Source organism: Natator depressus, chromosome 11, assembly GCF_965152275.1.
Source record: "Natator depressus isolate rNatDep1 chromosome 11, rNatDep2.hap1, whole genome shotgun sequence".
NCBI lineage: Eukaryota > Metazoa > Chordata > Testudines > Cheloniidae > Natator > Natator depressus.
The window spans coordinates 40,027,461-40,049,297 of record NC_134244.1 but is presented as its reverse complement, the minus strand read 5'-3'; the positions used below and the strand labels follow the sequence as shown (position 1 = coordinate 40,049,297).

At 38.3% G+C, this 21,837-nt stretch overlaps 1 protein-coding gene and 1 long non-coding RNA gene across 3 annotated transcripts in view; one reads left to right on the top strand and one right to left on the bottom strand.

The window, feature by feature from the left end:
- The window catches only part of METAP1D (methionyl aminopeptidase type 1D, mitochondrial), a 71,686-nt gene that overhangs the window by 1,246 nt on the left and 48,603 nt on the right, over positions 1-21,837 (bottom strand). For both annotated transcript variants that reach the window (XM_074967585.1, XM_074967586.1), the window contains 6 exons: positions 20,354-20,503; positions 16,812-16,960; positions 16,095-16,137; positions 11,158-11,321; positions 2,260-2,357; positions 546-593 (listed from right to left, as the gene is read on the bottom strand). In XM_074967585.1, the coding sequence (XP_074823686.1) occupies positions 546-593; positions 2,260-2,357; positions 11,158-11,321; positions 16,095-16,137; positions 16,812-16,960; positions 20,354-20,503 (652 nt within the window). The remainder of the gene's footprint in view (positions 1-545; positions 594-2,259; positions 2,358-11,157; positions 11,322-16,094; positions 16,138-16,811; positions 16,961-20,353; positions 20,504-21,837) is intronic.
- LOC141995976 (uncharacterized) overlaps positions 1-21,837 on the top strand; it is a 46,829-nt gene that overhangs the window by 14,857 nt on the left and 10,135 nt on the right. The gene's annotated exons all lie outside the window — the stretch shown is intronic.

The window sequence follows — 21,837 nt, the reverse complement described above, 5'->3', positions numbered from 1 at the left end:
AGCAAAACAACAATTTTCTTATTTCCCTCTAATTGCTGCGCCATTTAGGCACACAGTGAGAAGAGGGCTTTTTCCCCCCTTAAGCTTTCTATGATTGGTATTTAGCACATTCAACCTTCCAGGGAAAGGATTCTGACTGGTTACCTAGGATGTAATACATCAAAAAACACACAACAGCTCCTGTCATGAAGCAAATGACAAAATAGTCACCAGACAGCTTGGTGGTAAAAACATTGCTTTGGTAACAGAATTAGATAGTACTATTTCTGCAAAGGCAGCTCCCAAATGTGCTGGATAAGTCTCTACCCTACAAAAATATGGAGCAAATCTGTTATTTAATAAGATTTGGGGGGGGGGGGATTTTCCAACTATTTCCACGAATTATTTCACAAATGAAAATTTAAAGGATGTTTTCAATTTGCTTCCCATGGGGTTAGCCTAACCGAAATCCCAAAATCTGAAGAGTAGATAGTCAAAGAAAGAGAAGGTAGGGATGTGGTTTTAAAAAAGAAAGCAAAAGAATAACATTCGCAACTGTTACTAACCTATTGTAAACGCCATTCCCTCTTCCATTAACAAATCACTGTCATTGTCTACAAAAGAAAACAAAAATGCTTTTATGGTGGGTGGGTTTTTTGTTTGTTTTTTAAGTAAATGTAACCAGCACTTGCTTTCAGAAACCCTTTTTTGTCCCGCAGGTACCATGTAAGGCAATTCCCTTTAAATATCCGAGGAAAGTGTTTAAAATAATCTTCCCAATCTCAAAGCAAAGCAAACCACGTATAAGATCTGGAAGATCACTCTATTATGCATAGATGAAACTATTTTGAGTACCAGCTCACTTCTAAGGGAATTACAGAATTTTAAAATTTAATCAGTACAGTCATTTGTTTGTTTGTTTTGCAATAAACTTTGCCCGTTTCGATCAGCTTATGACTATGAAGAACACTAATAAAAATAGGGACTGTATTCATATTGATCTTTAGTCTTTCTGGCTTTAAACAAGTTATCTGTTGTTCCTGAAGAACAAAACTGACTATAAAAGAGGAAAGCCTGCAGGTAAACTTGCATTTGGTCAAACAGAAAAGTTTAACCGATTCTTATTCTTTTAACCGAGGCTTTTTGTTGCAAAACAAAATCAAATATATTTGGCATAGGATAGGTCGTCATCTAGGGATGGTGTTTCAAATGTCTGCTTCCGAAGAGAGCGCTGCCCAGGCCCTACTTTCCACTTTGCCGTCTATTGTGATCTTAGGTATTATTTAGACCGCTTCTAAACATGCTCTGCAAGTCACACCTTCTGAGTGTCCTCCCAAGAGAGCCTCCGCTGGAAGGGGGGGTATGGCCAAGGAAGGCCCGGCAGAGGGGGAAGTGGTTTACTCCTATTCAGAGATACTGAGCTGCTGAGCTTCCGCTGGGACCTTCTGGGCGGTTTCAAGGGGCCTTCGAAATAGTTTGCAGACTGTATTTGAAGGCCTTGCAGAGCCTTGTGTGTCTTCGTCCTGGCCTCTGTCAGCCTCCTGAAGCATCTCTTGTCATCAGGTGTCAGTGGCCGGCCAGCCATGCTGTGAGCTGGCCCAGAGGTTGGCAGTGGGAGGAAGGGGTGAGGAGAACAGCAAACACTCAGCCAAGGCGGAGCAGGCAGCGCTGATCACTGCTACCCCCGCCAGCCCCTAGGAAGCGCAGAGTCTGGGTCCGATTCTGCTCCCGGTGAACTCAACGGCAAGGCCATTGTCTATTGATTTCAATGGGCGCAGGGACCTGCCTGACAGCGACGCCGGCCAGGCCAGTGGGAGCGCCCGGCAGGGCTGCCGGGGGGGGGGGCCCAAGCCAGCGCTCAGGAGAAGGCGGGCTGCTGGCCGGGCCCTGCAGCCTAGAACTCCCCGCAGAGGAACCTGCTGCTCCATCAGCTGTCAGCACGGGGGAATGTAATGAAGCTTAACAGCAAGAGTCAGCGGTTATGCCTGTTGGGATATTGATGCAGCGAGGGTTTGTTTTTATTAATTTTAACTTTTCTCCCAAACAAGTAATCCCAGTGCCTTCAAACCACACCAGCCTGGGGATCCGGCAGCAATCTCCCGAAGTCACTAATAAGGAGGGGGGCTGTATTCGCAGGGAAGAAGAGCTACTGCTGTCTCAGGGCTAGTAGATTGCAATGACCCCTAGGCGGGGGGGGGGGGCGGGTTTTGCAGCTGGGTTGCGTTTAATTAAAATACTTCAGTAAGATTCCTACGTAGCTTTCACAATGGACTTCCTTACCATGATGCCAAACTTCAGGGTGTCCATGGAAGTAAGATCCTATTCCATGCCCAACAAAGTAGGGGCAGACTCGGAAATCATTCTGATGTGCTATGCAGCTTTAAGGGACAGCAAAAATAAAATAAGATAAAAAGAGAGAGAGAGAGACAAAGCCCATTTCCAATTAGACATCAGACCCTCGCAAACCCCGCGTTTCGGACTGTGTAACACTCACAAACGTATTAGCCCCAAACCGTAGCAGTGACACTGCGATAATTCCAGGCAATAAACATTTGTAACACAGTGTGGCTGGTGATAATCTTTTCGGAATGTAACACAATGACACATTCACACCGTTAGCGGAGGCTCCTCCCGGCATTCTTTATATGGGGGGCAGAGACCAGGTGCACTCAAGCCCCGCCCACAATTCATAACTCCACCTACAATCGAAAAGTAGCCGGGCGTCTCCGGAATTATCAGCAGTGGAACAGGGAACCATGTCGCCAGTGTAATTGTCATGGTTAGGCTTCAGCTTTTTTATACCAATACACTGGAATCTGGAAGCTCAGAGCTATTGGTTCCGACCTTCTCTGTGGACTCTAAGCGCTAGATCAGTTTATATTCCAGAGGGTTGTCTTGGCAAACAAGTGTGCTAGAATCTTATTTGTTGTAAATAAAACTTAATACAGAAATTGAGGCAGGGCTACCCAATAAAGGAGACTCCTGTATACCAGCACGTAGCAGTCTGAACCCTGCAGCAGATCTGGGAAATGGACACTGAGGCATTTGTTTGGACTCTACACACACAGATTTACAAATATTTTTGCAAACACAGATTTTTGCAGAGATAAAAGAAAAAGAGCAGGTCATATTTGGGGTCTACCAGTCTGGGGCCCTTTAAAAAAGTTACAAGTCTAGCAAATCCATGTAATGCTAATTAAACAGTCCACCTGTTTCTAACATGTCCATAATCACAATATCTGGGCACCAGAACATCAGTAAGAGCTGAAACAGGGCCAGATCACTCAGCTCCTCTCTATGCCTTTCTAATATAGGCTTGTTCCCGGTGGTTGTCTTTCAGAACAGAAACTGCTAGGCTATTCTGCAGTCACCATTATCTGTTTAAGGGAAGGCCTGTGTGAAGTTTTACATTGCATCCAAAATATGAGAAATTTGGGATGAACCTGTTCTCGGGAGGCATACGGTTCGATAGCTAAGGGCCCTTCCTCAAGAATGTCCTACCCCAGTCCCCAAAAGTTTCATCGTAGGGCTATAGATTTCCATCCGTTCACAGCTATTTGCAGAGAGAGAGAGAGGGTCTTGTTAGGTAGCTGTGCTTTCAAAGCTTTAAAGATTAGATTCAGAACCACAAGCGGAGCCTTTACAATCACCAGCCTGAGTTACTGCGAAAGTCAAATTATTACTACGATATGTATCAGCATTATCTTAGACCTACAAATAAGTCTTTGTCTTATTAACTTGAGATCGGCCATGATGGCAGCTGTGCTCATCCATATCACTTCCATCCAATTTCTAAAACCACACAGGAGTACTGTAAAGAACAAAGGATTAGTTTTACACTTAAAAAATGTCACCTAAAACACAGAAAAGCGGAACTTGTTGGTTTCAAATCCAGTGGACCTGGTTGTTTCTGTCAATATGAAAGGTAAGTACTTAAACACACTGCTAAATGATTTCCTACAGAAGCCGGGATATTCACACCTTTGTGCATCACAGGCCAAGAATTTACCGTTGCTACAACTGAAGTAAATGGTGTAATGCTGCTGTAAAACAAGCGTTAACAGGGTGGAGAATCAGGTCAGTGGTAGTTAATAATGTTACAAAGCTCAGATCTAAAATGGATGCTTGAAAAGGTTCCATATATTATCTAGTACCTGCCTTCCAAGCTAACAAGCATGTTTGATAGTACTTCATTTGACTTTGAAGGGAAACAAGGTCCTCAGTTTAAGATATCCCCAACTTCTTTAAGACTCTCCTAATTATTGGCATAAACGGCTAGTAATGGTACAAGATCTTGGGCTCCATTCTGCTGGGATTTTTATCCCATGAAGTACACAATTTAAATAACATTAAAAAAATAATGTAAGTTAGAGATGGAAAAGCCATATAGGATGCATCTTGGATATGATGATAGTAAAGGTCAAGGAGGAAGCAATGGATGTGGAGAGGAATTAGAAAATTACAGTTTATTCACTAACATATAAAGAACAAAATGTGAAATGATGTGAGTTGTAGAAAACCAGAATTAGTGCAACACAAGCAACACTTCATGTAACGATGAAATATTCTTAAACAGTTACCCTAGGGGAGGAGAGGAGTGGAAGATCATTTATGCAACATTTGGCAAGCTTTTGTTCCACCTCTATTTTTCTTAAAGTATGTTGGCCAGTGCAAGAGCAAACCCATTCACTATTCAGTTTTGCCTGTCCCCCCTCTGATACCATTCAAAGAGGTTGATAGACCCCAGGGTCATTTTTTTAGGCTTACAACTTTGCTATAGGATGTCTTTTCAAAACTCTTCTACCATACCAATACATAGTCTTCTTCTATCTAGGAGCTACGTCCTCTAAGTACCAAAACTAATTATCCTCATCTTGGCATGGAAAGCTCCAGTGTGCACCATTCAACTAGCCACTGAGAGAATAATGTTCAACACTAAGACTTTAGAAGCAACAGCAGTTGCTTTGAGGCATCAAAAGTAGGAGCAACATGGTCATCATCATGAGAAGACAAGGTTGAGACAGTTTTTCTTCCTCATACAATGAAAGTAGTTCTTGTGCACTGCATTGATTAATTCTGCCTCTTCCTTGCTCAAGAGCATGAAAACAACTCTATTAGCATCACTACTTATGCTATTACAGTCTGATCAAAATAGGAATCTTTGTGCTCATATGTATTTGACATCTGCACTGAAGTACTCAACTGACCTTCCCTCTTCACCCATAAACAGTGCAGAGTATGGATGTTCTTTACATAAAATGTAATGTAACGTATGAACCTGCATTGTTGTACAGAACATCTGTGGAGAAAAAAGCTGTAGGTATGAAACTCAGCCACTTTCAACCTCTTTCTAATATTTACATTTACATATGGTAGCACCTCACATCCGAGAATTTTAAAAGACTACAAGTGTTAACACCTGTGAGGGGAGATCTTCAGGGTCCTGTGTATTCCTCAGTTCCACATTCATGGAGTTAAGGTTTTGCTAACAAACTGTGCTCCAAAATCCCTTCATTCATTTTTAAAAAAATTGCTTTTAGTCTTGATAGTGCAGAGGTAACCTTGTAAATATGAACTGACTGTAAACTGATCCAGTGATGTCTTCCTGAGTCGGTAGAGAGCTTGAAACATCGCTCAGAGAGGTGCCCACCTCAGTCAGGGCCCTGTGGGCTCTGTGATGCTGGGGCTGTGGAATTTGTCAAGATACCATGGAATTCAGCATTTTTGTCATGGAATTCACCATTTGCTGCAGCCTGGGACTCAATGTTTTGTTGTCTGGCTCCCTGCTCTACCAGGATTTGCCTGCACTAGCCTCACTCTCTCTCCAGCTTTCTCCAGAAGCTGTTGTTAATCAGACAACGGTGCATGCTTCTGCCACCGTTCCATAGCACTGGGCAACAGATCAAGGAGCCAGAGGTGAAGTCCAGCTTGAAGTCAGGCAGTGGAGGTAGCTGAAAATATAACTGGTGAGCCAGGCTGCCGGAAGTACATCCCTGGTGCTGAGGCCCTGGTTGCCAAGGAGATGAGCTGTGTAAGTTCTCCCGTCCCTTGGGTCACACAAGGGGAAAAAGGTCCTGAGTCTGGCTACTGGAATAACATGGCGGAATGAGGGCTGGGGAGCAGAGCCAGGTTGGCTGGAGAGCACAGAGAAAAAACACGTTCTTCAAAATAATCCCTATTGAAAATAACTATTGACAAGTTTTACCTCAATGAGTATTTTCAGCTACGAGCCATAGCTGTGTTAGGGAGTAGGAAGGACAGGAGTGACAACACAGTAATTTAATGTTGCAGCAGACTTTAGTCTGGTGGTTGCCATGAAATGTTATCCCAGTGTGCTGCAGAGTGCACAGGACCCTGGGTATTATACCTGTTTTACAGATGGCAAAGAGAGGTTAAATATCTAAAGCAAGGTCACACAGCCAGTAAGCAGCAGAACTGTAAGCAGAACTCAGGACTGCTCACTATGGGTCAGATCCTCCCTCCAAAATGCCTACATGCAACCGTTTGCACTCAGATATCACCCTTCCTATGAGTGGTAGGGGAAAGTGGGACATCAGCCACCACCAGAGCATCATCTTCCCAGAGTCGCCCAAACTATGGACAGCCCTCTGTGAACAGAGGAATCCATACAGAAGGATGGGACAGTAGGCAGATACACATCATCCCTCCACAAACCCTACAGGTAAGCCGCAGAAAAGCTACAGGCAACTAGAGGCAGGACTGGATTCTCTACAATGCTATCCCTTGATGCTGTAGAACCTCTCTCAAAGGTCTTCTGGGGCAGAGGTGGCTGAGGTAAGCCCCAGAGCCCTCCTACCAGGAAGCTGCAGAGCAGGCTCAGGGGCTCCAGTGCCAATGTGGTGGCACAGATCCCTCGTACAGCTGGTCCTGTGCCTCTAGCAGATCCCCTAAGGTCCTGGGGGATCAAGAGGGATCTATGGCAAATCCCATCCCTTGCCAAAGTAGGGTGAAAAAAACTGCCAAGTTCTCCCCCTCTTGAAGGTTTTTCCATAGGAGGGCAGATCTGGCCCAATGCACTAAGCAATCACCCAAGAAACACAACTGAAACAAATCCCATTGTAAGCATTTATAGTGGTACACTCTAGCTGCTTTACTCCGTGCTCTGGTGACACAAAGCAGCTGTTAACTAGCCAGTTAAGACAGGTTAAGGCTGCTTCATAAAGCAGTTGAAGGCTACTGGTGAATCTGACCCTCTAACTGTAGATTCCAGTTTCCTTACTAAAAAATTAAAACTTAACGGAAATGGTGTTAAAGAGCAACAACAACAACAACAGACTAAAATTCCTAAATAGATCTGATGAGGCAGGAAAACTGCTCTGCAAACAGGGACAAGAATATCAAAGCTATGAAAATAATTCTTGCGTAGGGAGTAATATGAAAGCATAATGCACCTTAGAATTTAAAAAAATCACATTTTTCTTTATATTATTATTTGTAAATTATGGTTATTGAATGACATTACTATTTTTTGCACATTCTTAAAGAGACATCACTAGTTTAAATAATATTTGCTCATGAATAAAATATTTATTTTGAATGCTACAATATAACCTCATTTGGTAAATTACAAAATCCAACTGCACGCTTCTAAAGGTATTTTTCTTTTAAGTAGTAATCTTAGATTGAGGGAATGCACAAGTTCAGGGATTCCCTTTAATGACAACGAATGTTGAAGTATAATTAGTAATATTTTTGAAAACCAACAATTGTTTTTTGAAAGAAAGGTACATTTTGGTTTCAAACTGGAACACAAATTACTGTATTTTTCTTACAATAGTGTTGAACTTTTATTTGAGGTTCTCTGTTTCTGAAAAGCAGACATGATGGATTGAAATAAAAGATAATTTATTGCAATGCTTACTTTCAAGTGTAGAGAGAAGCAGTGTAATTGTAATTTACAGTAGCTGTCAAGGAAAATCTATCACAGATGACATTAAAATGACTTATTTTGCCTGAGCCACTTATTGTTTAAATGTGCATAATCTGATAGAAACAGATTTTTTTAAATCTGCTTTATATTGTTCTAAATTAATATCAAAACATATACTTATGAGTTAAACATTTAAAAACCATTTATTAATACTTTCATCGCTGCAATTTTTTCCTATGAGTTTGAAACTGGTTTATTTAACTATGCCACATTTGCATTGTTTGGATCAATATATTCACAACACTTTCACATATCTAAACTCACTACATAACAACTACACTGTATACATGTATAAAGACTATAATTCAAACTATATTTAATCTTAAAGAAAAGCATCACAAAGGGTATAAGAAAATAGAACATGAGGGCCCAATCCTGCTTTCTCTGAAGTCGATGAGACCTTTGTCATCAATTTAACAGGAAGCTTAGCAAAGGATTAGCAATTTGCTAGGCAAAGGAAATTGATCCATTCATGTAATGTTTTTATTTGTAAGTTCCAGCTGATGACACCGAAGAGCTACTATATACTATATATTCCATTTTGATGGGTCTGAACACTTCTAGCTTTAGGTGTTTGCTTACAGGTATTTATATTATATATTTTTCCACTGAACTAAGATTTTTACTGCATACGTAAATGTAAAATGACAAATATACAGAAAATGATGATTCAACACATCAGGACATTCCTTCATCAGAGTTAATGTTAGAGTAGTTTTAAACAAAACAGAACATTAAAATAACGTGCACAATAAAATCTTTTTAAAAAAGTTCACGATCTGTTATTTTGTACGCAGTTTTGAACAAGCACTAGTTCTGATTAATTTGCTTTTCAGTGGAGCCTTTGCATACATATTTACACTCTGTGAGAAAACTGACCTCTTCTTCAACACAGCGAAAATCCAATGTCACTTTCAATTCTGCTCCTGTTTTTTTTTTTTTTTTTAATATAGCTAGAATTAATGTAGTGAATCTGTAATGAAATGCATTATCTTGCATGGAGATTTATCAGATTTTCCAACTGAATGCCGTGCTTTGCTAGCACTAGCTGGAGTTCACCTGCACGTTGGTGTGGCGTGTGGCTCTTTTTTGTGAAGAGTTAAGTTGAACACAAAAAAAGGGAAGAAAGGTCAGCACCCAGCCGCCACTTGAATGTGAGATTTTTCTTTTTATTCCCCTTGATGTATACTAGGCTCTGTGTTATTAGTCTTAATGATGGAAAATTGTAGTGTTGATACAAATCTTTTTTTCAAAGTAGTAGGCGGGAGCTCCATTTGTTAGTAAGTTTTTTTGTGACTAAAAGCCACGGACAGTACATTTATGTAGCAGTAAAAGGCCTAGATGCTCTTTCCATAGCAGAGCTAATTATTCCTACTGTGACCTTACTGATCTACCCTGTTCCTAGTACATCTCATCTGCACGCCTGTTCCTCTGTGTAGATGGTGTCAGAGAATATGAAAAACCCTATAATGAAACCATTTTCATGATGGAGAAAGGCTACTGGAGTTGCACTTGCTACAAAGAGGCTCAATTATATGAGTAATTGTGATAATTTTCTACATTCATAGCCTTCAATGGGGAAAAAAGAATGAGAGCCACAAAGGAAAATTACTTTAACAAGAAAGTACAGAGAGTAAAAATGGAAGAAGAGACAAAAAGGGGGAAAAAAATAACCAGAAAAAAAAGTTTAAAAAATAGATTTGGAGGGAGGAATAGCAAGACAGTGAGAACAACAGAAATGCTCAAAAAGCCTATGTGCAGCTGTGTTGCACAATTAAATTGAATTTTTTTCTGCAGTTGATGAATGTGACTACTGCAAATGTGCCTCTGTAGTTAGCTATCATTTGTTGTTCCGTGACAGGAAAAGGATAATTACCTCTCAGAGAGAATCAAAGGCTGACATGCCCTTTAGACACAGCCATGAATGCAGAGCTCGATAGAATGCTTGAATAAGAATCTAGTGTTCTGTGCCCCCTTCTACTCAAGAATAAATTTTGTTAAAATGCAAGAGCACCACCAGTAAATCTGTTGAACCCTAGGTGTTCAAAAATATGAGGTGCCTCTATCGACTCATCCCATTTGCAAAAATAAAACTACATTTTGAATTCACTTCTATTATATTCATGGACAGTAAGATAGTGAGATATGCATTAAATTTCTTTTCCCAGTAGGGGTCTGATTCAACATTTCCTATGAAAGAACAAAAAGACACTATCCTTTTTCCCCAGGCTAGTTAGCCTATAATTTAAAACTGTCAAAAACACAATTTTGTACAAAGTCTTCAATAAAGGCTTCTCAGACATAACCCAAAGAGGTTTTACTAAAGTTCGATTCAGACTCTGTTACAATATTTTTAAAGCTATAAATACATCTAACTGATATTTTGCCTCTCTCTTTTTTCCCCCTTAAAGTATTTGAAGATTTACAAAGAAAAAAAGGCAGTACCTTTTCAAAGTGACTAAGCCTTGCAGCTTTTAAACAATAAGAATGCATGCAATAGTTTGTCATATCCATTAATATTCACAAAAGTACCAGTGAGGTACCTGTTAAGGAAAATGTATATGACGTGTTTATTTAAAAAAAAAAAATTGTTTAAAAAAATCAAAGAAATAGATACATTCAGGAAATAGTGACATATTTTAATTCAAACCAACAAGAACAAAAGCAAAGATTACTTTTATATAAAAGAACAAATGCAAAATAGGAAAACTTCTTCAAGAGGGTGCTCTTTCCTTTATGATATTTGTATGCACTCTGGTTTGAAAGGTAAGAATTTCCTGAGCTAAATATTTTTGTACTTTTTTAGCAAAGTGACTTATTGATGTTGACTAATTCCTTCATAACATTATTTGCTATACAACAAAAAGAATGTAGGTTTTTCATCTTCTTACAGTGATTCTATTAAAGATGTGATGTTTCAGGTAAAAATAATAATAAAAAAAAGGGACTGTAAAACACTACAAATCACACCTCTTAATCTAAAACCACAACAGTCTGATAAATATCTTTGAGTCTTTCTACAGGTATCTTTGCTGATCCCAGTGTAATTCACTTTTTTAAATCTTTCTTATCCAAGGAACAACATTATAGCCTAGCAGTTCACATACTGATATCAGACTGAAATGATGGTTCTGAATCATAAAACATGTCATCAGCTTTATACCAAACCACCAATAACCTTTGTCCCACTTGCCAGCCCTCCCTTTACTTGTCAGTATAAGGCTTACCTGATTGTGTTTCCAATTACAGAGAAGGGAGCCCCTGGTCTGCAAGCTGCAATTGCTTCATCTCTACATTTCCTGGCAACCTCCACTAACTTTTGACCAGATTTATCCACATTGCCCACCAAAAATGTTTCAGAAGTGTCACCATGGTAGCCATTGTAATATACCTAAACACATGTAGAAATGTAAAGACATTTTCTTGTTTTACATTCAGAAACAGATTTCCTGTTAGTTAAATTCATCCTATTTATTTTAACAGACAGGTTTTCTTTTAGGTTGCCTTCAAGCTCAATTTGCAAAAATAAGGTAGAGGAAATAAAAGATTAGAAATTAGACCTAAAAATGCAACTTTGAGGTACAATTGTAATGATAAATTATATGTAAAACCCTTCAGTTTTATGTCTAGGGCTGAACATTTGAACAAATACTGGAAATGCAAAAATGGAAGGTTCTAAGAGCCCTAAATACACAAACAATTAAATTCATTTAATCTACAGGAAGTTAGGTCTTGTCTTCACTACCGGAGTAACTCGAACTAAGTTTTGCTACTCCAGCTACGTGAATAATGTAGCAGTAGTCGACGTAGCTTAGGTCGATTTACCACGGTGTCTTCATTGCATTGCTCCCGTCGATTTACCTTAATCTTCTCAGGGAGCTGGAATACTAGGGTCAACTGGAGAGCGCTCTGCCATCAATTTAGCGGGTCTTCACTAGACCCGCTAAATCAACCCCTGCTGCATCGATTGCAGCAGCATGATCTCCCTGTAGTGAAGACCAGCCCTTAGAGTAATTGACCTTTATGTCAAAGATGTGCAAGAGGTGGGAGTGGGTCTGAGGAGGATGAAAACCACTTCCCAAAACAGGGCCAGGGTGCAGGGGTACAGCACAGCCCTCCCAGAGATACAACATCACCCTGTGGGCTGGGATAGTAGCTGCTGCAGCTGCTCGTCCATGCCATCTGCCTATATAGTGTATGGTGGTGTCACTGGATTGACATGACTGCAGATCCCATGACTTCTCTGACCTCAATGCCTTCCTACACACTGGCTTAGGCAGTGCAGAGACCCTACTCATGGCATACAGGGGGTGCTCAGACTGTCCTTACACCTGGAGTTAGTGGCTGGGAAGACCTTTTATTGGCTCCTCACACCACAGTGAATATCATCCAAACTGAATTTTAAAATGTACATTTAACAGCCTGAGTAGAAATCCAAACTACTACAAAGATGTAATGTGTGTAAACTAACATAGCTATAAAAAACTTAGGTCAAATTCATTGTTAGTATAACCCAGTACAGGGCCACTGTTGTTGTGCGCATTTCACTTAATTACTTTTTAAACTCCAGTTTCAAACTGTAACATTGCATTAGCATAGGTTTTTGGATTTAATTTCCATGGTTTAATTTAAAAAAAGAAAACACGTAGCTCTGGCACTATGAAGTTGCCCACAACAGAAATGCAGCATTCTGTTAGATACACAAAACCTCTACCTTTTTGACTATGCAATTATGCAACTGTTCTTCAGGAGCAACATAGATTGTGAACTACAGCACCCTATAGATTTCTCTACAAACACAGGAAAACCCCGCTCTTTTACTGTGAAGTCTTATAATGTGGCATTAAAAAGGGTTTTGCAGCTCCACAGTACTTCAGGCAATAATGTAACTGAAAGACTATTCGAAATTTTCCTGTGCATGTGTAAAGGACAATTCTAATTGCATATAACTTTGGTGTTATAAAATATCTTTTTCTCAAACTTAGTAGGCAACTACTCTTCAGAGACTAACACACTTCAGTGCTTAACGTTCTGCTACTTGTGAGCTATTTGTGAAAGAAGGTTTGTGACTCTTTTTTTAATGGTCAGGTATTCTTTGCCCACTCCCAAACTCAAAAAATAGCTAATGATATTTTTCCTCACACTTTTCTGCAAAAAAAATATTATACTCAACTTGAGACTCGAAACATTTTTTAGATATACTTATGGGTGACTGGTAACAGGGTTATAATGAAAGTTGAATTTCAACAAAAAGGCCCCACTTGCTCTCACTGGCTACAATGAGAGTGGACTCAAGCCCTTAGTTATACACCTTTTTCTGCCAGTTAAGAACATCACTGCAGCTTTTCATTATGTTGTTATATGTTATAGGACAGTTTTTGTTCTAGCAGGTTCACTTTTAATAGGACCAGATCATTTTTAATAGACAGGTTTCAGAGTAGCAGCCGTGTTAGTCTGTATTCGCAAAAAGAAAAGGAGTACTTGTGGCACCTTAGAGACTAACCAATTTATTTGAGCAGAAGCTTTCGTGAGCTACAGCTCACTTCATGAAGCTGTAGCTCACGAAAGCTTCTGCTCAAATAAATTGGTTAGTCTCTAAGGTGCCACAAGTACTCCTTTTATTTTTAATAGAACAACTCTCAATCTATCAGAAACCAAACTGTAAAAAATCTGATCATTACCATGTCAGAAAAAGGAGCACAACTGTAATAGAACACCGGGGGTGGGTCGGGGGGGGTGGGGGTGGGAAGAGTTGATCCTGCAAGCTCTGCATGACTTTAATAAGAACTGCATGCACTCAGGGTTTGGAGGATTGGCACCTAAATTAATGAAGCAGGGCTCATCTAATACTATCAAAACAATTTCTTAAATACAATTAGGGTTTACTACAACCCACTTATCACAATTACATATTTTTGACATTAATAAATTACCATAACAGAAAGTAAGATATGGTAGCTCTATAACAGCCAGCGCTCGAACTAAGACGTAGGACACGATATTTGATAACGGATGGTTGAGTGCTGTGTAGTATGTTGGTGAAGCACAATGTTTTTTTTCCATAATTCTTTTGAAAATTTAAAGGCAACATGATTTAAGTCAATAAAATGCCTTTATATTTCATCTATGACATTTCACAGACCCACTTGTGTAAAATACATTTAATTTTTTATTCCCAGATAACTTGCACTCACTGTGAAGTATTTACATTTGCTAGCTGGCAGATTATTATGTAATCATTTTATAGATCCTGTACACAGCCATAAACAAATTATTGTAGAATGTCTACTGTAACTGTACTGTTATGTCCATAATTGTTTCCATCTGTGAAATGTCCCAGTTTTTCTCATTAAAAATAAACTAATAGGTCAATTATAAACACTACAAAGCAATATTTTTTCCTCAGACATATTGGAAATGAACAATTACCAAACACAATGTTTATTTTCAGTGATAAATACACACACACACACACACAAACTCAAAGATAGGTAGTCAAAGACACATGAGCGCTGTTCCCACAACTGTCATATTCTTGGATACTTGCAAGATTTACTTTGTTTTATGAGGTTAAACAGAAGAAAAACTCAATGTATTTTCAAAAAATATCCTTCTTATTTAATCAAATGTTATTTGAAAAGAAGAGTGGAGAAAGCAAAGAAAAACAAGTGTAAAAATGCTTAGAACAGTCACCGTGGAAAATACTTGTATGAATGTGAATTTCGTTATTAATCTAAGGAGTCAATGTTGTCTTTGGGGGCAATACAAAAAAAAGGAAAATTAACTTTAAACCAGATTTGATTTAAAGAAAGAAGAGGCCAGATCCTCTCAGCTGCTGTCAATGGACATAATTCCACTAACGTCAGTGAAGCCACACCAATTCAAACCAGTAAAGGATTCGGGCCAAAAATATATTTTGAAGAATACCGATCATCCTGTGTAAATCAAATAGAACAAATACCTACAGCTAGAAAGTGTAGAGTAAGGTGGAATGCAGTAAAATAAGTTAAAAAACCCAGTACAGAATCACAAGTGAATGGTATAATGGGGCAAAAGTTCAAGTTGACTAAATGTAATGTAAAGAGCTATCTAAAAAGCTTTAAATGTGAGGTCAGAGTTATGGCACTTTAGAGCTGCTCCCACTTATGCCAGAGGTGAATTTGGCCCATGGTAAACAATATCAAACAATTGGTACAGATAAGTGTATCAGGAAATTCTTTAATGGTTAAAAAACTTTCCCTTACAAAACATTACTTTATTCTACACCATTTATTATTGTAAAGTAATGTTTAGAATTCAGGAATACATTTGTGTATTCACTAGAAATAAATTGCCAAAGCTTTGGGGAAACTTACCACAGGGGGACAAAAATAAGAACCACAAAATATGATTAATCCCCATTTCAATAAATGAAAATACCAAAAAGCATCACAATTAGGTTTTCTGTTTCCATATTTTTTTGTTCTAATGCTAATTTGGTCAGCCTTTATTTAAATGGTATAAGTGACCATTCTGTGAAAATATTAAGTCAATGGTTATATCACACTATCTGTTTGTGAGTAAAGGGTTCACGGCTCTTATACCAGAAATGGAACACAACACTACCTTCAGGGATTTTAATAAATGTAGGGAACACTGCTAGCAAAAGAGTTGCTGTCCAAATAGACTGACATACACAGGCCAATGTAGCCTCTAATGACAGAGTAAGATAATGACAGGCCCCACTCAAAATCAGCAGGAAGAAGAAGATCAATCTTGGCAGAGTGAAGGAAAAATGCTGGCTTTCTTCATGTTAGCTCATCTCATACATATCTGTCTTCAGCTGCTGCCCAGTACTGTGGTGCTCTGCATTAACTACACAGTGGATCAATAACAATTACACCTTCTCAAAAACATGACACATAGCAGGATTGGGTTGACATTTCACTTAGGCCAACATTGATCTCAGTGCATCTGATTCCAGCCCTAAATTCAAGTCAGGCCTGGGTCTAGTTGGAATAAACACAGAGTTAAAAACAAAAAAGGAAACCAGCTGCTTGTGCCTTGGATTAGAAATAAACAGCACATCCATCTGTGCATTCCACATTTTCAATCTACTGCTCTTCCTGTTGCTACTAGCAATTGTAAAGTTGATCAAAGACTATTTTTTATATGAATTACTCACTGTGACATCAATGTTGATAATGTCTCCATCCTGAAGAGGTCGACTGAAACATAAACAGACAAAAAAAAAATAATGGTGACAGACAGTTCTCAACAAAGGGAATATAAGAACAAACACCTAATGACACACACACACACAAATCTGGGGATGGAGGGGAGAAGATATTTTTTGGTGGAGGAGGATGGAGACAAATGGAATAACCTTTTCTAATCTTCAGCTCTTGCTACTTAAAGAACAAGTACAGATGAATATAATGTAATGACAAACAACTGACAGAAAACATTATCAGTGTCTGAAAATCTACCACCATACTTACTCTGATTTATAGTGAGCTGATTTTACTTTGTGAGCAGCCTAGTGTATTGCTAATAATAAAAATTTACATCAATTCAAATGTCTTCAATTCCTTAAACTACATGTATTTTGCTGAAAAATTAGAAGCATTTACTGTACTGTATTTTTTCAGACTCTAAACTCTGGAGGCATTACACCACAATTTATGAGTGTCATGACAAACAGTCGATTATGTTTTTATTATTATTAAACAAACTCCCAAAGTGCCCATCGCCACAGTATCGTTGCATGCTATGCAGCTGCAATAGGTTTATAGGTGTTTTTTAGGTAAACTGAAACACGTTTAATATTAACCTCTAAGTTATGAACATTAACATAACATTTTTGTTTGCAGTGGTAAAATGTGTGTTATTAAGGGAATACCTGTCAGGAATACCATGACATACCACATTGTTCACAGAGGTACAAACAGATTTGGGAAAACCTCCATAGCCTAGAGGTGAAGGATAGGCATTTTGTCTGATTATTTCGTGATGAACAATGGAATCTATTTCTTCGGTTGTCATGCCAACCTAAAATATAAAATAAAAATTGTGCTGAAAAAAAACTATTGAAGACATTTTCTTTTATTTACTGAATGTGATCACAGTCATGCACTTCAGTGAAATCTAGGATGATACAAATCAAATACTTTGATACAAAACACTAAACTGTTTGATACACTTTATAGATAGATTATGTTTTATTTAGAGAGAAATCAAGCATGCAGTAAAGGGAGCACTTAAAAGCTTCCAGAAAACTGAAAATACTGTCTACTTTCTTTCTTTATCCATTTTTGCCTTCTCAAGGCCACTATTTTCTATTGGCCTCTCTGTTCAGTAGCTGCTATAGAAGTGTCTGCTTTTTTAAACTTCCTTCCTCTCTCTTTCCATCCCCCTTACATAATTAAAAATACAGTAGCTTCAATTTGTACTTACAAGTATTGCATTTAATGCTTTCAACCTTTTAAAACATTTGCAGCCATTTCTAGATAAATCCTTAATTCTTATGACTTGCAAATAAGATTACGGTCATATTGTTGTCAATTATTTTTTCCTTCAAATTATTTTTGAAACCATTTTAATTCATTTATACATAATTTTAATATTTGGTTTCATACCCGGGAGCTGTTTGTATTACAGTGGGCACAGCAGTGACTTTAACAGTGAAATCTGCATTAGAATTTCCATTCTAGCACCCTTATTTCAGTGACCTACAATTTTCAGAAACACTCATTTTTTGACTGAAATTTTCTATACTCAATCCTTTTCTGAAGGTGAATTTTTTTGTAAGATTAACAGAAATGGTTTAGCCGTTTTTGACTTGTGAAAAAATGCCACACACTTTAAATATTATTATTCCAGCTTTTCTTTTGGATCAGCTTTAGTTCTGAAATGGTTCAAGGTGAAAGTTGAAATTTGGTAGCGAAACCTCCCTCATTGAGAAGAAGTACCCTGGAGTGTTCCTGTGAAAATTAGTTTTTATTTGAATGAGTTTTAAGCCTTTGAAAATCACACTTCGCACATATGCACTACAGTGGCTTCGATTTTTGAGTACTTTTTAGTATCGTTTGGAATAAAGGACGGCTGCAGTGCAGGTGTTCATACGGCTTTCCTAGCGGTGCAGTGAAAGATTTAGCAATTGTGCATGGTGAATGAGGCAGCATACATAGCATGCAAGGAATAAAGGCTGTTGTGGACCCCTTACTTCATTCATGATGAACTTGTGGTTGGTCAGGTGAAAACTACTGCCCACTTCCCCCCCCCCCCCCCACAACAAGGGCAGGATGCTGTGTTGCTCCCCTATCTCACAGCAACTATTCCAACCTATGCGCTGGAATCGTAGTCACAGCCCCTGCACACAGACTGTATTGGATACTAGGGCCACTGGATCAAACACAGACCCATAGTTCCCATCCTGTGTCACCTGCATAACACCTTTGACGCACACGAAGCATGAGCCTTCTGTACCCGTTGGTGCCCAGCTCCTTTCTGTGGTGCACAAAGAGTGCCTGGGCACCTGTGCATGGTCACTCAGTGGGCAGATCTCCTGCGTAGCATGGGAGTGGGGCTTATGTGTTCCAAAGAGCCTTTTGCCACCACTTCACACAGCAGGCAATTTTGCTTTAATTGAAAATACTGTCTGAGGGGCAGTAACAGCATCTTCTGGTGGACCATTTCTGCTACATGGGATAGGGTATTCTGGTGGTCTCTTGCCACATAGTTCCATATTGTGGAATTTGATTTTTCTTTCCAAAAAACACTACAAAATTCCATCAAATATAATGTCAAGAACATGTTATGATTGCATGGTTAAGCACAAAAACGTAAGGAAATTACAAAGTTAAGACCATACATTCAGTGTGTATGCATTACAATATAGTCTTTAATTTACATAGTGACATACTATTTCTCAAAATATACTCCCCCCACAAAATGTAACCCACACATACGTGGCATCTCCTATTATTTTGTACATTCTAGCCAAAAAGAATAATCAATATGAAAAGTACACCATAAACTACACTTACACAGAGCACTACACATTACTACACAAAATCAAAGAGTAATAGTGAGAAACTGCTGTTATTTATAATCCAAGTAAGTTTGGCGCTAAGTCCCTGATTCTGCAAACACTTATCCATGGGCTTAACATACATATGAGCTGTTCCACTGCAGTCAATGGGATTACTCACATAGAAGAAGCTAAAAACACCCACAAGTGTTTGCAGGATCGAGGTCTAAGTTACTTTTATTATTTGCTGCATCATCTCCTGAACTACCCCTAAGAAAAGCTGTATTGATGGTTGAAAAGCAAATGCACACTAAATGAATTCTGACAAAATTTTTCAGGTTGAAAGCACTGAACTAAGAGTAGTAATATAAACATTTTAAATTAATAAAGATATTTAGATATTAATAAAGATATTAGATATTAGATATTAATAAAGATATTTAGGAAGATTACAGTGATCTTAATTAAATTAATGTGAATATAAATAATGAACAAATGCTACATATGCACTTAAGGTTGCAGAAAAATAGTATATTATATATTGCCATCACAGAAATAGTATGTAATTAAAAATTGTATTATAATGCATATGCATGAGGGGGAAGGGTACATAATTTTGTCATTTCCTGACTTTTGAGTGCTTAACTGTGCAATATTAATCTTTTCTCAGTGTCTTTTTTTGATAAAATACATTTTGTACCTCCACATGCTCTGAACACCCTTTCTATACCGCCACACTCATATCCACTGACTATAGAATATATTTCACCCTATCTTGTATGTTATTCATTAAAGAAAGGGAGAAGCTACCAAAGCATTTTTCCATCTCCAAAGACTTTAAGGAGGTTCCCCTTTATTATGTGGGAGGCATCCCACAAAAATGTTCTCTAGAAAACGTTACTGAAAACCAAGAGTTTTCCTTATCAGTGCACTCTGGCAAGGTGCATGGAATTTTACAGTGGCACTCTTTAACAGTGGTTCTGTAGTTTGTGACGTGTCTGATCAATTGGCCAGAGGAGAAGGAGCAGCAGAATGGAAGGAACAGCCCAATCCGTCAGATTTATGGAAATGTAGAGCTGGAAAGCAGAAAGTGTGAATCACAGGATTTGCTGTGTCACAAAATCATATAGAATCCCATGTGCCTTATGACAAACCCATGCAACTTGGCAGGTCAGAATGCAGACGTAAAAGATTACACTTCAAACAATGAGTAAATGTAATCACGCCCCACACAGATTTCAATGATAAAAGAAATTAAACAGGTATCTTATATAGCAAAAAAACCATTAAAATTAATCCCCCCCCATTTATTCAGTATGTAATTTAATAGCAAGTTAGCTGTACATTAAATAAAAACAAAAACAAAGCACAGAAAGCATCCAAGTTGTTACAGGACCTCATGTGACTGTTACCTTTAAACTCTTTCCAGCTAGAAGTAGAATATGACAGGCCAGTTGACAAGCCTGATGAAGCCCTTGAATCTGATCTTCATTCTTAATTTCTATGTAGTCTCCCCAGTCTGGTACAATGCCTGTCGTCACATAGTCTGGCTTCTTTATGTGCTTGGAGAAGAAGGATTGAAAATGAAGATCAGAAAACTGAGCATGACAATGGGATCATTTTCTCAGAAAGTGCCTCCTGCTTCATGGCAGTTTGCCCTTTCTGTCATAGTACTGACCTTCCTAAGCCATCAGGGCAAGCCCTCAAGGCTGCCTCAGTATTTCTTCCAATGTCCTTTTGAACTTAACATTGCCTGTTACTATTGACTTAGATAGTGCATTAACCTTACAGTACTGAAATCCAAGATATTGCAGTCGTCTTTCAGTCCAAATAGCTGTGAGCTTTAAAACTATCAGAGGAAGACTTAAAAGCTCATTATTTTATTTTTAAACAAAGGTAAATTTTATATAGAAGCCCATTACACACACTCTCACTGAACAAATAAATATATGTACAGTAGTACAGGAAAGTCCTGAGCTTCTTACTCAGACAAAATTCCCATTAACTTCAATGGGAGTTTTTCCTGATTAAGAACCTCAGTATTTCTAGCTGTCAGCCTCATTCAACTGTAGTTGTAGCCGTATCAATCATAGGATATGAGAGAGACAAGGTGAATTTGGATACGTATGTATAGTATTATAAAAAGAAAAATGTATGTGCAGCATAATAGATATGAATGAGAGACAAGCTGCGGGAGGTAATATCTTTTATTGGACCAACTTCTGTTCTCTCTCTCACCAACAGAAGTTGGTCTAATAAATGATATTACCTCCCGCACCTTGTCTTTTAATCGCATTGATATCTATTATGTTGCACACACATACTTCTTTTTAACAGATTTAATTTTTTTTATTAAAGCTAATGTTAATAAAAATATATAACACACAGGTTAAGAAATGTACATCTGGCTATAGTGATTAGATTATCCACAAATACCAAGTTTGTTTTAAAAATCATAAGATACATATAGTACATAATCAGCAATAACCCAACTGTACAACCATGTCCTAATTCATTGTCTTTCAAGGAAAACTATAATATATTTTTATTTCATGAAAAGGTCTCAGGCCTCACGCATGTAAAATTCTATTTCCATTTAAAAAAAACCAACAACATTATAATTCTAAGACGAATATATAGTAACAACAACAAAAATAACTTACACATATATACAAGCACATTTCATCCTCCTAAGGATTCCAGAATATTTACAAGCTATACATAATTATCACTTTACCCATCACAAAGGGCCTGGTGGTCCTGCATCGTTCAAGTCATTGCAAGAGTTTTACAATTGACTTCAGTGGAAACAGGATCAAGCCCACAATGCACACAGGATTAAACGGACACAGGACCCAGGCTGTAGGGTAGTTACATAGAAGCTGTTTAAATAGCA